Here is a 12,700-nt window from a genome sequence, read left to right as displayed (position 1 = left end):
GGGCGCCCGGCCAGGGCTCCCGCCGGCCCCTCCTTGCCGGGCCGAGCCTGGGGAGGGGCGTGTGAGGGGAGCGAGGGACGGGCGCTCGGGAAGGGGCATCTCCTCCACCGAGGGGTGGGCCAGGAGGAGAGGCTGAGCCGGGGGGCTGCCCGCCCCGGCGGCCCCCACCGAGCCCTCCTTGGGTCTCCACGCCAGCCTCCATCTCCCCAGGCTGCCCCAGCCCCGTGGCTGGGCCCTGCCGGCAGCCTGCTTGCCCCTCCGGTGTACCCGGAGAAGCACCGCAGAGCCCTTTCCTCGAGCTCCGCTCCCGGACAGCCGGGCCCGGCGTCGCTCGAGGGTCCTGCCAGTGCTGTGCTTGCACCCGTGCCGGGAGCGCTGCGGGCCTGTGGCCCCACCGCACTTTAGCTAGGGCACGTCTCCCGGTAACGTGTCAAGTGAACAGACGTGCTGTTGGGAGGGCAGGCTGGCTGGGGGTGTGCCTGCTTGTGGCCGGCTTTCGCTCCTACTACAACTTGCACTGCGCAAACCAAGACCAGGCGGATCGATGTTGAGATGGCCTGTCCCCGATGAGATGTCACAGCTGCTCCGTTCAACATCAGAATATCCCTTACGGTGTCCCGGCTGTTCCCGGGCTTGCTGCAGCCTGAAGATGATCCATTTTCCAGCCCGTTGAGAGCATGTTGTTAGTTGTGCTTCTCCGTTGGTTTCTCCCTCTCTACCAGCTCGGGATTAAGCTTTACAGCCTCGCTGGCTTTGCTGCGCCTGCTACCGCTTGTTCATTTCGGAGGTGGCAAATCTCACCGCGGGCTGATGATGCCGGCTGCGGCTCTGTCAGAGCACTTCCCCGCCTGCCTCCCCTCCTCCATGGGAGATCCCCACGTGTCACAGAGCAACTACGTTATCCTCCTCCAAATCCCTCTTCTGCTGTGACATCTGCAGAACACTTGACTGAGATTAGTCTGTCATGCGGAGGCTCTTACCCCCCCCGCTGACCTGTGCTTCCCCTTCTGCGGCTGCTTTTGGCTGTGTTTCTTCCCTGCTTGTGCAGCCGGCAGCGGCACGGGGCGCCGGTCCGGGGCTGGCACTCCGTCGGACACAAGTAGTTCCTTGCTCTTTCTGCTCAGGCGCTAACTTTTCCATCACAGCTTTCTTGCTTGCGCACTGCCCTCTCCGATAGCGTTTCCAACACCTTCCGCGTTTCCAACACCTTCCACATTTCCCTGAAAAGGATTTTTCACTGAATCTTTCTTATTATTTTGAGAGGTATCAACGAAGCTAAAGATTTTGTAACTTCTTGGCGCAGCGTCCAGCTGCGGAGCTGGCGAGGTCACCGGCTCAGCGCGAGAGGATCGGAGTTCTCCCGGGTGCATCACGAAGTCCTGCCTGGACTGCTCTTCGGTGCCTATTTTTTTTTTATTTAAAGCAATAATTAGTGCTTTTGTCCCAGGCAGACAGCCGTGTAATGCCCTGAGCATGATCCGAGTGTTGTCCCTCAGGCCATTGTACACTTGGCCCCAGTGATGTGTGCTTCCTTCATGCCGCCCTGCTTGAATTTCCTGCTTCCTCCTCACTTGGCAGCGAGTGCCCTTGGATCAACACAAGTTTGCTGTGACAGCAGATGCAGACCGCTGTTCAAACAAGGGAACAGCAAGGAGCGGTGTTGCCTTGCCACAGCATTCGGCATGAATGAATGAAGCACAACTGAAATAGCCTCCAGCTCTGCTGTCAGGTCTTCGGGAGGATGCTGCAAGTTTGGCAGGGACTCAGAATCAATTTTTGAGCAGAATCAGTTAGGAAGCTGGAAAATTGAACATGACGCTGGGATAGATTTGAGGTGCTCAGGCTGCTTAGTGTTGAGGTGGCTCGATCGTGGTGTTCTCGGTGCGTGTGCAGGGAGAGGGTTCAATGAAGGGCTGCTTTACCAAGGCCAAATGAGATCTGGTTACCCAAAGCTGGGGCATGTCAAACTGAAACTGGAAACGAGCTGCAGATGTCACTGAGTTAACCATTGGAACCCTTCATCTTGGGATGGTTGGATGGGATTGCCCGAAATCTTTGTTTAGGTTTGAGGATATTTCTGCGAGAAATGTTTTAGTTTGACTGCAGGGATCAGTCAGCGGCAGGATTGTGTTCATGATGCTTCTGACTTGGGTTATGCCCAGAATCCGACCCAATGTTTGTGAGTAGCCATGCCTGGGCTTAATGGTTTCAGGTCCCCGCTTAAAAATGCAAGATGATTTCAGTTGCTGTGAGCTAACTATCTTCTCTCTCCTTTTGAGGTGTCAAGGGTTGTTTTTCCAGTAATTTGGACCTTTTTGAAGTGCCCGCTTGCCTAATGCCATGAATATTGCAGTGAACAATGTGGAAGAAAAAGCTGTCCATTCCTGGTCGAGAATTTCCTCTGCAGGACAGAAAGTGCTGGAGGAAGCCCTCCGAGTCTTCAACCCGATGTCCAAGGACCTTTCGGACACGGAGACCCAGCTGGTGGCCTTCATTCAGGGCCTGAAGGAGGAGGGCTACCAGCCCACAATTCTGAGGAGTAAGGATGTGTACGGGTACAGCTCGTGCACGGCAGACACACCTAGCCAAACAAAAGACAGCACCCCGCACAACTGCGCCGCTGCCGCCGAGTCCGCTAAGAGTCCGGCTCGAAACACTGCAGCTGCGGCAAAGGTGTCTGCTTCGCCCACCAGCGTTTCGGTGAACTCTTCGAAAGTCTCCGCTCAGCCCGTCTCTAAAGGGGATTCCACAAATCTCCTCTTGAGCTCCTTGAAGCAGACAAGATCTGGCACGTCCAAGGCCGCGGCAGTGGGCTTCCCTACAAGCATGTATCCTGACGTGTATCCAGCCATGAGACTGTCGGTGGTTCTGGAAGCTCTGGTGCCGCTGAAAACTACCGCGTCCCGTTTGGAGTCCAAGTACACACGGGGGCGTCTTGGGATCTCGCCCTCGGACCTTAAACTCCTCAAGGCTTCGAGTCCGCCGAGGCAGTTTTCTTCAGGCAAGGCCGCTAAAATAACAGAAGGTAAGGGGTACAAGCATTTGATAAAGAAAGCACCGGATTCTGCCACCCTCGCTTTAAATCTCCTGAAGGGACCAAAGGGTGGAGTGCTGCAGGAGAGCAATGCTTGCAAAGCCTCGGGAGTCCTCAATGGGAGAGTCACAGGCAGCTCGTCCCAGGGCTGCACCACAGCACAGCAGTCCAAGACCTTGAAAATCAAAAATAAGGAACCTCTGGTGGGAAAAACAGAGTGGAAGGACAGCAGCACTTACCGGGAGAGTGCTGGGCAGAAGAGGAGAAGAGCTACGGAGGCAAGAGAAGCACCGCAGAGGAAGAGAGCAAATACCATTCCTGTCCGAAATAAATCTCGACGGGCTCAGAGCACTTTGAACCTGCTGAAATTCCGGGCCATCAAGGTGGGCAACTCTTCTTCTGACGAAGAAGTGAGGAGGAGAGCACAGAAGATTCTTAGGGTCAACCTGTCCCCCGTGATCCGAATTCAGCCCTTGTCCCACTCTCACAGTGTTCCCTGAGTTTCTTCGCTCTGTCACTTTTTTTTGTAAGTAAGTAAATACGAGCCCGGCACCAGAGCGTGGAGAAGTTTAAGAGCGACTCTGGATCTCTGGTGCCTGGTGACGATATGTCGACTAACCTGCAGACGGAGCAGCCTGCTCTCGCGCTGCTTCTGCCTGTCTACCACTGCTATGCAGAACTGACTGCAGAAATACAAAATCCTGTTCAGGAACGTGGGACGGTGACTCACCCGTGGCGAGCCGAGCAGGTCGGAGGGCTCGCTTCCCGTGGGCGCTCTTCTGAACGTGGCAGGCTGCGCTCTCGTGCAGGGGGAGAACACGGGCCTTTCTCATGACATTGATGCACTGTGATACTGCTCTTTTTCAAGCTGTACATTTACTGGTTTTATTTTGATCAAATTTTATAACTTTATTATCTATATATCTATATATCCATATATGTGCATATCACCTAGGAACTGTGGGAAGATGCACTTCCTCCATCCCTCTGGGATTGGGTTCGATAGCTTTTGTTCCCCCTCTCCTTCAGCCAGTCTTTTGTTGAAAGGTGCCAGGATTTCTCTGTGGTTCAGTGTTGTGACTGTCTGTTCTGGGCTCTCTTGAGCAGCTCAGAGGCAGGCAGAGTTATAGCCACTTGTTTGTCTCCAGAAATGCCAAGCAACTTGGAGAATTACCAGCTGATAGTTGACTATAGTTTTAATAATATTTTCGGTATTACCTCTGCATAAGAGTGGGGGAGTGTTATGGGGCTGTTGCCTCCAAGTCTGCCTGACATCTGTAGGTGCCTCCTCTGTTTGTTGGTAGCAGAAGCTCTGAACTCATGGTAGGGGTTTGCCTCCAAAGAGCGATTCCTCCTCAGCACCCGGTGTCGCTCCGCTCTCCTGTACCCCACGTGCAAACGTAGAACATGAACTGTGACTGTTAGAGCTGAAGGGCTGGAGTTGTTAATAAGAATTGCATAAAGTGTCCTGCCCACCACGTAACTGCTTTGCTGTTGCTGGGTGTTTCAGGAGCAGGTTCTAGGTGCCGGTAGAGAAGACACAGGCTGTGTTTGAATGTATTAGATACATCTTGCCGGTCCCAGAGCTCAGTGGGGTATTTGAGCCTGAGTTAAAGAAGAAAAGCGGAAGGGTTGAGAGGATATATGCCAGCACTTAGAGGGTTTCTTTCTGTCAGTTTGTGGGGGCGAAGCAGTAGGAGAGGAGATCGGCACCGTGTTGCGGTGGGTGACAGCTTTGCCGTGCCATCTGGGATGTTGCGAGAAGGTGTGTGGCAGGTGTGAAAGCTCCCGGGGCGCAGGCTCTGCCCGTCCCCAGGAGGCACTGCGGAACCACTGCAGACGGCTGTGCCGGGGGCACGCTGTCGGATGGGAACGCAGGCAGTGCGCTGGCGGAGGTTGGGTCTGCTCTCCGCAGGGAGGGATCTGCAAGCTCCAGGAGAAACACCGTGCTGGAGCAGTCGGTGCTGCAGCTGTCACCTGGAAGGGACGGCCTCCGGTGATCTCCATTGGGATGCTGCAAAAGCAGAACCTGGCGGCTTGGGGAGAGGGAGCAGTGTCCAGCCGGGCACGGGCCTGGCTCTACGCTGCCATACATTCAGATCTCTGCAGCAGTGAGCCGGTAATCCACTCATTCTCTCACCAGCTCAAAATACCAGTTGTCTGACCTCGTAATCTCTGTGGACGTTGGCTGAAGGGATGAGCTCCCCAGGGAAGCCCCAGCCCCAGCTCCTTATGTTTCAGCCCCTCCCTAGCACCTGGCTGGATTTCAGCGCTTTGTAAAAGGGGTCAGCATCTGATCCCCAGCTCAGAGAGGAAAACCGTGGCACGGAGAGGAGAGAGGAGGTTCATGAGAGAGTGAGAGGGCAGGGAAGCTGGGTGTCCCGAGGCACAGCCGGGGTTCTCCCCCCTCGCCCAGGTAGGGCAGGGTGGAGACTCTCCCTTGGGGGATGATTGCAGGTTCTGTGTGGTTTTACTGTGCGTATCTGAGCTGCTGTCGGAGATCATAACTTGCAGTGTTTGAGACTGACCTGTGAATGCCGCTGGTTGGCTGCAGAGGAGGAGGAAATATTTCCTTCTGCTTCTGTGTTTTAAAATGCTCTGGCAGAGAGTTCCCTGTCCTGACATGATGCTGGATGAACAGGGAGCCTCCATCACTGTTAACCGGCCAAAAATTGCTTTGTCCCTTTTGTCCCCATCCTTCAGACCTTTCTCATTCCCACGCTCTCAAATGCCAGGTCTTGAAGTCTTGCACTGGAGTTTCTCTTTTTGGCTGTTACCCGAGGAGGGCTCTGAACTCCTGCCTGCGGCATTGCTGTCTGACAGGCTGCTCAGCGGCTTCCCCTGCTCCCAGCCCCATATAAGGGCACCGAGAGCTGTCTCTGGAACCTCTTCGTGCGGCGCAGACATCCCAGCTGAGCGCCTGGCCTCCGGTGGGAAAAACAACCGTGCATCAACAGGGCTGAATTTGGGTCGAGGTTACTTTTCCTCCAGCCTGAGCAGGAAGCTGAGCACCTGAGGCCAGCTTATCGGGCCACATCCCTCCTCTTCGCTGTGTTTCTTCCCCCAGCTGCGCTGCTGCCTGCCGCCCCACTCTTCTCTGTCACCTCTTGTCTTTCACAGCTTGGGTCTTTGCCAGTCAAGGAATTGGCTTGTACTGTTGCTTAACACATCCAGCAGAACATACTGCCTTAGTGCTGCCGTGCCTTTCCAGGCACTGAGCTGAGTTCTGCAAATGCTTGGTGGCGACGGCTCGCCCGGTGTCCTTCCCAGGCCACCAGCAAGAGGTCTTCTGCTCTGCAGGGAGAGGCAAGCATTAGAAACGCTTCTGTGTCACTGAGGCTCCTGCCAGGGAAGCGAGCACCCTGTAGCTCTGTGCTCGGGGACTTGCCCGTCATCAGTCCAGTCTCTGTCAGCTCTCCTGCATGTCTCTAACAGACCACAGGGCCCCTGAGCTACTGGGCAGTGCTGGAGCTCGGTTCTCTGTCCTCCTGATGTCTCCTCTTCCCCCTCGCAGGTGATTTGGGAACTTGGCCAAGGATTGCAGCTTGTTATTCACAGGGGGGCTTTACAGCCCCTGGTGTCAATGTCGGCAACTGCTGCCTGTCGGCTGTTCCCAGGGAATCCGGTGCTGGCAGGCGGGGTGCCTGCAACCTCTTGGTGGTTGGCTCTGCCATCCTTCATCTCGTGGCCGGGTGCAGGTGCTCCTGGCATCTGGGGCCTTCGACACTGATGTGCAGGAGGCTGCAGGAGGGACTGTGCTGTGGACGCTGCTGTCTGGTGTTTAGGGAAGATGAAGGGTTTGAACAACCCAGACCTGCCTAAGACCTGATCTAACCAGAGATCTCCCTCCAGAGGTCCCTTCCACCCTGTGTTACTCTGTGACAGCAGAGTAACGCTTGCCTTCCAGGGACCTGCACAGCAGTAACTGGCAGGGCACATAGAAATGCTTTGCCTGGAGTGCTGTGGTCTCTGCTGAGCGTGCTGTATGCAGGTTGTTCAGACCTGTTTCTGTATTAGTCACTTTGAATTCATCCAAGTGCCTAACCTGGCCTATGCTGTTCCTGGGCACCATGACAGCCGAGAGCTTTGGACACTCTCTTAGGAATGCTTTTACCGCATGGGTTTGTGCCACTGACACTTCGAGAAATGATTCAGCCAGCGGTCAAAGGGCTGTTCTTCCAACTGACTTTGTGGAAATAATTTCTCCTTTTATTCAGCTGCCAAGAAGCAAGAGTTTATGCTTTGCCTCCACCAGACAAGGTTCTTGAGCTTCCTGCATGCTTCAGATATCCGTCAGCGAGGTCCGTGGGGAGAGCAGCTTGTCCGGCAGGCAGCTGAAGGGGAAGCTGACATCGGATACCAGTTGAAATCACATTGTTAATTGGTAGAAATGTTTTGAAGCTCATGTCCACTGTGATCAAATTTCACCTTCTGCCGCTACTTTCAGTTGGGGAAGTTTCTCCTTGGCCTCTTCCCTGCAAGCCATGTAGCGTGGTGCTGCTGCTTCCAAACTGTCTGCGTCCCCCCCAGAGCCAGCTGCCGCAGCGATCCTTGTACAGAATTTCTTAAGCACTTTTCTGCAAAATAAGAAGGGATTATTTTGTTACTCCTGTTTTGTAGCCCACTAGTGGTATTTCAGTGCGAGGAGGAGGTGTGCTCTGTGGAGTGTTGTCAGCACTAGTGTAGCTGGATACTTCTCAAACCAGGGCATCACCTGCCCAGCCTGCAGCACTCACGCTCACAGGGCCTGGGGGGCGGTGGGCTGAGACCCCTCGTTGCCTGGTGTTTCCTTGCACAGAATTCAGCCAGTCACCAGCTAAAAGCATCGCAGGGAAGTCGGGAGCAGAACAGCACAGGTGGGTGATGCTGCACACCTGGCTCCGTGGCCCTGCTCCATAGCTGCCCCTGTTCTGCCGCGTGTCCTCCGGGCCCCCCTCGCACACCAGCAGCACTTCTCCACCGGTGGAGCTGGTGGAAGTCCCCCAGCTCCAGCTGTGGCAGGAGGGGCTGGGGGGCTTTGGGTTTTGGGCTTGAGCACAGAATTTGGGCCCTTTCACTTGTGACTTTTGCTGTGTTCATGGCCAGACCTTGCCAGCATGTTGGGGGGTGCAGCCACTCCAGCTGCTCTCCTCCTTGGTTTAAAGTTCCCTGCCCTGGCTGGGAGCTGGGCCTTTGGCCACAGCACAAGGGACGCGTGGGGACGGAGAGCAGGTTTGTCTCTCAGCTGCAGCTGGACAGTGTGACGCGAGCTGGGCAGCTTCCCGGGCAGGAGGGCAGGTTTAGGTGGGAGGATCCTTGTTTTGGCCGTGGTTGGCAGGGTTGGTGCCCAGCTGTGTGGAGCACCTGCCACTCAAGCAGGTTGGTTGGTTTGTGTGGAAGTGACAGTTTCTGTTTCAGTCTTCAAAATGGCACTGGCCCATTTGCTCCTGTTGTCAGATGGGGATGGCTTTCCGGGAGCTGAGGTGGCCTGAGGAGAGGACAGCTGTTCTGGGGCACCTTGCACCTTCTCGATGGTGCTGCAGTCCTTGGCTTTGTGAGCTGGGTGGGCTGGCACCATCTGTGAAGAGGGACAGCAGGGCAGGTTGCTCCCAGGCCCTTGTGTTTGGGGCTCTGTGCTAGAGAGCACCATGCTCGGGTTTCCTTCTTGCAGCCTGCTCCTGCCTGGAGCTGTGTGCCATTAGGAAGGTGCCGAGTGCCTGCTGGCTGGTGGAGCAGAGACCTTGTCCCAGAAGGCAGGAGAGCCAGCCCTGAGTGTTGAGTGAACCCTGTCTGTGGATGTGACTGTGCTAGCACTCGCAGCTTGGCCAGCTGCTGCCTCCAAAGCCGTGGTGCTGAGGCCAGACCCCTCAGTTTGCTTAGGAAGACCGAGGAGGTCTGGTCAAAAAGCAAGAAGCTGGGATTAGGGGAAACCAAAGACGCCAGCAGGGCCTGGCTGGCCAGCTTCTGCTTCTGCTGCAGGAGGAAATCTGCAAACAGAGGAGCCAAGTCTGTGGCGTACCGGTAGCACTTCTTCCACTCTGTCCCTGCCCGGCTGACGGAGCCTGTCCTGCCCTGTCTGGCAGCACTACACAGGCACTGGTGCTGCAGGCTCTGGGGCACAGGCGAGGGGGTGCCCTTTTGGAGCAGGTGCCTCTCCTAACCCTTGGTTTCCATCCTTCATCGCTTGCACAGACTGGCCCTGCTCGGGTGGCCGCCGGAAGGTAAGCCGCTCCCTGGCTTGCAGAGCCCCCCCTCCAGTGTGTGCTGACTTGTACCCTCTGGACGCCCTCGCAGAGGGGGAAGCACTTCCTCCGGTGAGCATCCGAAATACCTTCCCCTTCGGGGACGATTAGGCCTTGCCCCAGGGAGTCCCTTAAAGGCCTTATTATCGTCTGGGACTCTCTCCTCGTTGTCTTAATTAGCCCTTTCCGTTCCTGTTGCTACAGGCAGCCCCTGTGAGAGTCTGGTGATTCCCACAGGCACAGTCAGGCACGTGGTGCTGTTGTAAAAGAGAAGGTGCTGCAAAGCTACCCCCAGAAATACCTCCCCTCCTGCCCCTGCTCTGCCACGCTGCCCAGGCCTGGGACGGGACAAAACGAGTGTCAGCGGGGAAGGCACGGTGTGTGACGCCGTTCCCTCCGCCTGGTTCCCGGTGCAGCACTCCTGAGGAGTAGCATTTCCCGAGCAGAGGCACAGCAGCCGCTCTGAGGGACGCGGGGGCTCTGGGTGGGCACTGCCTGGCCCCTTGTGCTCGTCTCTGCCAACCATCGTCTCTAAGAGAGCCGTCTCCACACCGCAGCATGACTGACCTGCTCCGGCTGGCACTGGTGCCGCCGGCTCAGCCACGGGCATCCCCCAGTGTTCGGGGGTCCTGAGTGACGGCCGGGGAGCAGCAATGCAGTCCGCGGGAGGGCGAGTAACAAACTTTTGTATGGTGAATTTACAACAACTGACCATCTTGTTCTTGAGTGAACTTTTTACTGTTTCATTTGTTTGTGTAGAATGTTTCTGAAGCTATATTAATATTTAATGTTTAATATGAGGCTGGGCTGCTCCACACTCAGTGTTGTATATTTTGGAATGGCATTGTTTAGTGAAAAGACAGTGTTAGTATTATTCCGCTCTTCGGAGGGAATGGGACAAAAACCAGACTGTCTTTTTTCTTAAATGAAGTGAACTTTTTGTTATGAAGTCCTAGCAGGTGTCCAGCCCTTCAGTAAAATGGTGCTCAGAACCGCCCAACGCATCCAGCTTTTCTTTGGGCCCCGCCAGACTGCTGCTCCTTCCCAGGGCTCCTGCTCCCAGCCCCGTGTGAGCCCCATGAAACGGCCTCTCCTGTGTGCCCAACTGCTCCGTGGGGCACGCTCAGCTGGAGACCACCACCACCTCTTCCCCCCAGTCTCCCCCAATGAGGTTTGGGGTTACCCAAGCCCCATTAAAGAATGCCTGGCTGAGGATGGGAGACGCTCCAGATGAGTGCCACTGGTGCTGAACTGGTGTAAACTGGCATAAATCCGTATTCCAGGTTAGTTCCTAGAAACACGCCGGGTCAGCGCTGCGCTGGCAGGTGCTCTGCCAGCTCCCGCCTGCCTGCCCACCCTCCGACTTCTGTCTGGATCTGCCTGTTCTGCAGCCGGGACCCTGCGGCCGGCTAATTCAACAGAAATGCCGTTGTTCACCCGCGTGCAATCCAGCTGCGGTTTGTGCCACGGGGCCGTTGGTGCACTGACCCAGCACTAATGGTGGTGGGACCATGGCCCCGGGCAAACACCAGCTCCAGTGCCGGAGCTGGTTCCTCAGGCAAGGAAGTGGTTAAGCGGTTCTCCCGCTCGCTGAGGATGTTCAGGGAAGTGTTGGCCGCCCGCTGAGCGCACTGAAGTCGGTCCAAGCAGGGCTGGCCAGGCATGAGAGACTGCCCCAGGAGCTCGGAGGCTCTGCTGAGGCTTTGGGGGGCCCCTCCTCTGCGTGCCCCAAAGCGGCGAGCACTGCCGGTTCCCACTGCCGCCCCTCCGAGCTGTTCGATCTGCTGACAATGGCGAAAGTGCTCTAATGGCTGCTGAAAGGTGCTGGTGGAGCCGAGGCCATGGGTGCCTGAGGGAGCGGGGGGTGCTCAGCAGCTTTGAAGCGCTGGTGATGGAGGGCTGTGGCAGAGCTGCTGGCAGATCTCCAGCCAGCGGAGCTGCCCCCGGCTCTGTCATCTCTGCGGGCAGACAGGGGCCACCCCCACGCATTCAGCTGTGGGGCGGCTGGGAGGATTGCAGCTCTGGGTGGGAAGTCAGAGCAGCCTTCGGGGGAGCCAGGAGGTGCCTGGACGTGGGCTGGGACACCTCACTTGTCCCGCAGATCCCACTGAGGATCCCTCCCTCCCACTTTTACCTTGCTTTTCAGGGCTGAAGATCCTGTTACAGTCACCTTTATCAGGCCACTTTGGATCTCCTCAGAGCAGATAAGGCTTGCTTGGCAAGATCCCTGCGATACAGACATGCTGGCCAGTGCTAATGGCTCTTTATCAGCTCATCTCCTGCCAGCTCTCCTAGCCGAGGAGGTGGTGGTGCCTGGCCACCACCCTGCGCTGCCGGAGCCTTGCCAGGCACAGCCCTGCCCTTCCTCTGGGTTTCCCAGCGCCTGCTGAGAGCACAGCCATGGGGAGCTGGCAGGGCTCTGCCCACAGCATCCCTCACCCCACCGAGACACGTGGGACCAGTCTGCGCTGCATCGGGGTGTCCCTGGGGGCACGGATTTTGGCACCTCCATGGCCAGCAGCCTGGGGAGCTGCTGCTTTGCCCGTGACCTTGCTTGCCGGTGGGCGGCAAGAGCGCAGCCTTGGCGTGGAGAGTACACAGCTCCTCTTCCTTCCTTCGGCCTTGGCTAATAAAAAGCACCATCCCTGTGTGACAGTGAGGTCTCTGTCGAGCCTGGCCCCGGCGCGCAACCGTGCTCCCCACAGGGCTCCAGGGCTGCCGGCTCAGCACCCAGCCCGGCTGGTCCAAAGGATCCCAGGCAGCACCGATCGGCACAGGGTGAGTGGGGCCCTGGCTCAGGGCATGATGGTGCCCACGGGAGGGGAGCAGGATCCATCCGGCATGGGTGCCGGGGGAGTGCGACTGGCTGCCGTGCCGCCCCGGGGCTCCCAGTGCCGCTGCTGGAGACGTGCCCTGAATAGGTACAGACAAGCCCGTGTGGTGCAGGGTGAGTCCTGGCCGGGTTGCCTGTTCCGGCGGCCCTGTGTACCGCATGACCGGGCACGGCAGTGCTGCGGGGATGCCGTGTGCCAGCTCCCAGCCAGCCTGGGCACGGGGCACCACCGTGCCGTGCGTGGGCCACCGCTGGCTTGTACCTGGCCTCTGCCTCACCTTGGCTTAAAGCTCGGTGTGGGCAGGTCCCTCCCCTCGCCTGGCACAGCTGCCGGAGGAGGAGACAGGCGCTGGCCGCCCTCCTCCAGGAACAGCAGCCAAGCCCAGGCCGAGCTGGCCGACTCTGCAGCCCACCCAGGCCACCGCCACCTGCCCGGCACAGCAGGCCCCGTGGGCACAGGTAGGAGCTGGCATGCCAGCGGGGAGCCCCGGGGCACAGCACAGCCCTTGGCACGCGGCACAGCCCCGGGGCACAGGCCGGGCGCTGACAGCCGGCATGAGGCAACACACAAGGAGGTGTGGGGTGTGGGCAGGTCCCTCCCCGCACAGCTGC

General features: G+C 57.5%; 2 protein-coding genes across 2 annotated transcripts in view; one reads left to right on the top strand and one right to left on the bottom strand.

The window, feature by feature from the left end:
* LOC103903248 overlaps positions 1–1,216 on the bottom strand; it is a 6,066-nt gene extending 4,850 nt beyond the window's left edge. The window contains exon 1 of the mRNA XM_019473423.1: positions 1,133–1,216. Coding sequence (XP_019328968.1) covers positions 1,133–1,216 — 84 coding nt within the window. The remainder of the gene's footprint in view (positions 1–1,132) is intronic.
* On the top strand, positions 1,203–10,251 carry CCDC71 (coiled-coil domain containing 71). The gene is made up of 2 exons (XM_009284411.2): positions 1,203–1,398; positions 2,280–10,251. The coding sequence occupies exon 2, from the start codon at positions 2,341–2,343 to the stop codon at positions 3,532–3,534; it is 1,194 nt and encodes a 397-aa protein (XP_009282686.1). The 5' UTR covers positions 1,203–1,398; positions 2,280–2,340; the 3' UTR covers positions 3,535–10,251.
* Positions 10,252–12,700: the final 2,449 nt, after the last annotated feature.

Source organism: Aptenodytes forsteri, unplaced genomic scaffold, assembly GCF_000699145.1.
Source record: "Aptenodytes forsteri isolate BGI_AS27 unplaced genomic scaffold, ASM69914v1 Scaffold53, whole genome shotgun sequence".
Classification (NCBI taxonomy): domain Eukaryota; kingdom Metazoa; phylum Chordata; class Aves; order Sphenisciformes; family Spheniscidae; genus Aptenodytes; species Aptenodytes forsteri.
The sequence above is the reverse complement of the archived record's forward strand: the minus strand, read 5'-3'. Positions and strand labels throughout refer to the sequence as shown.

Coding starts and splice junctions, on each gene's coding strand:
- CCDC71 (XM_009284411.2), top strand. CDS start 2,341: ATGAATATTGCAGTGAACAATGTGGAAGAAAAAGCTGTCCATTCCTGG.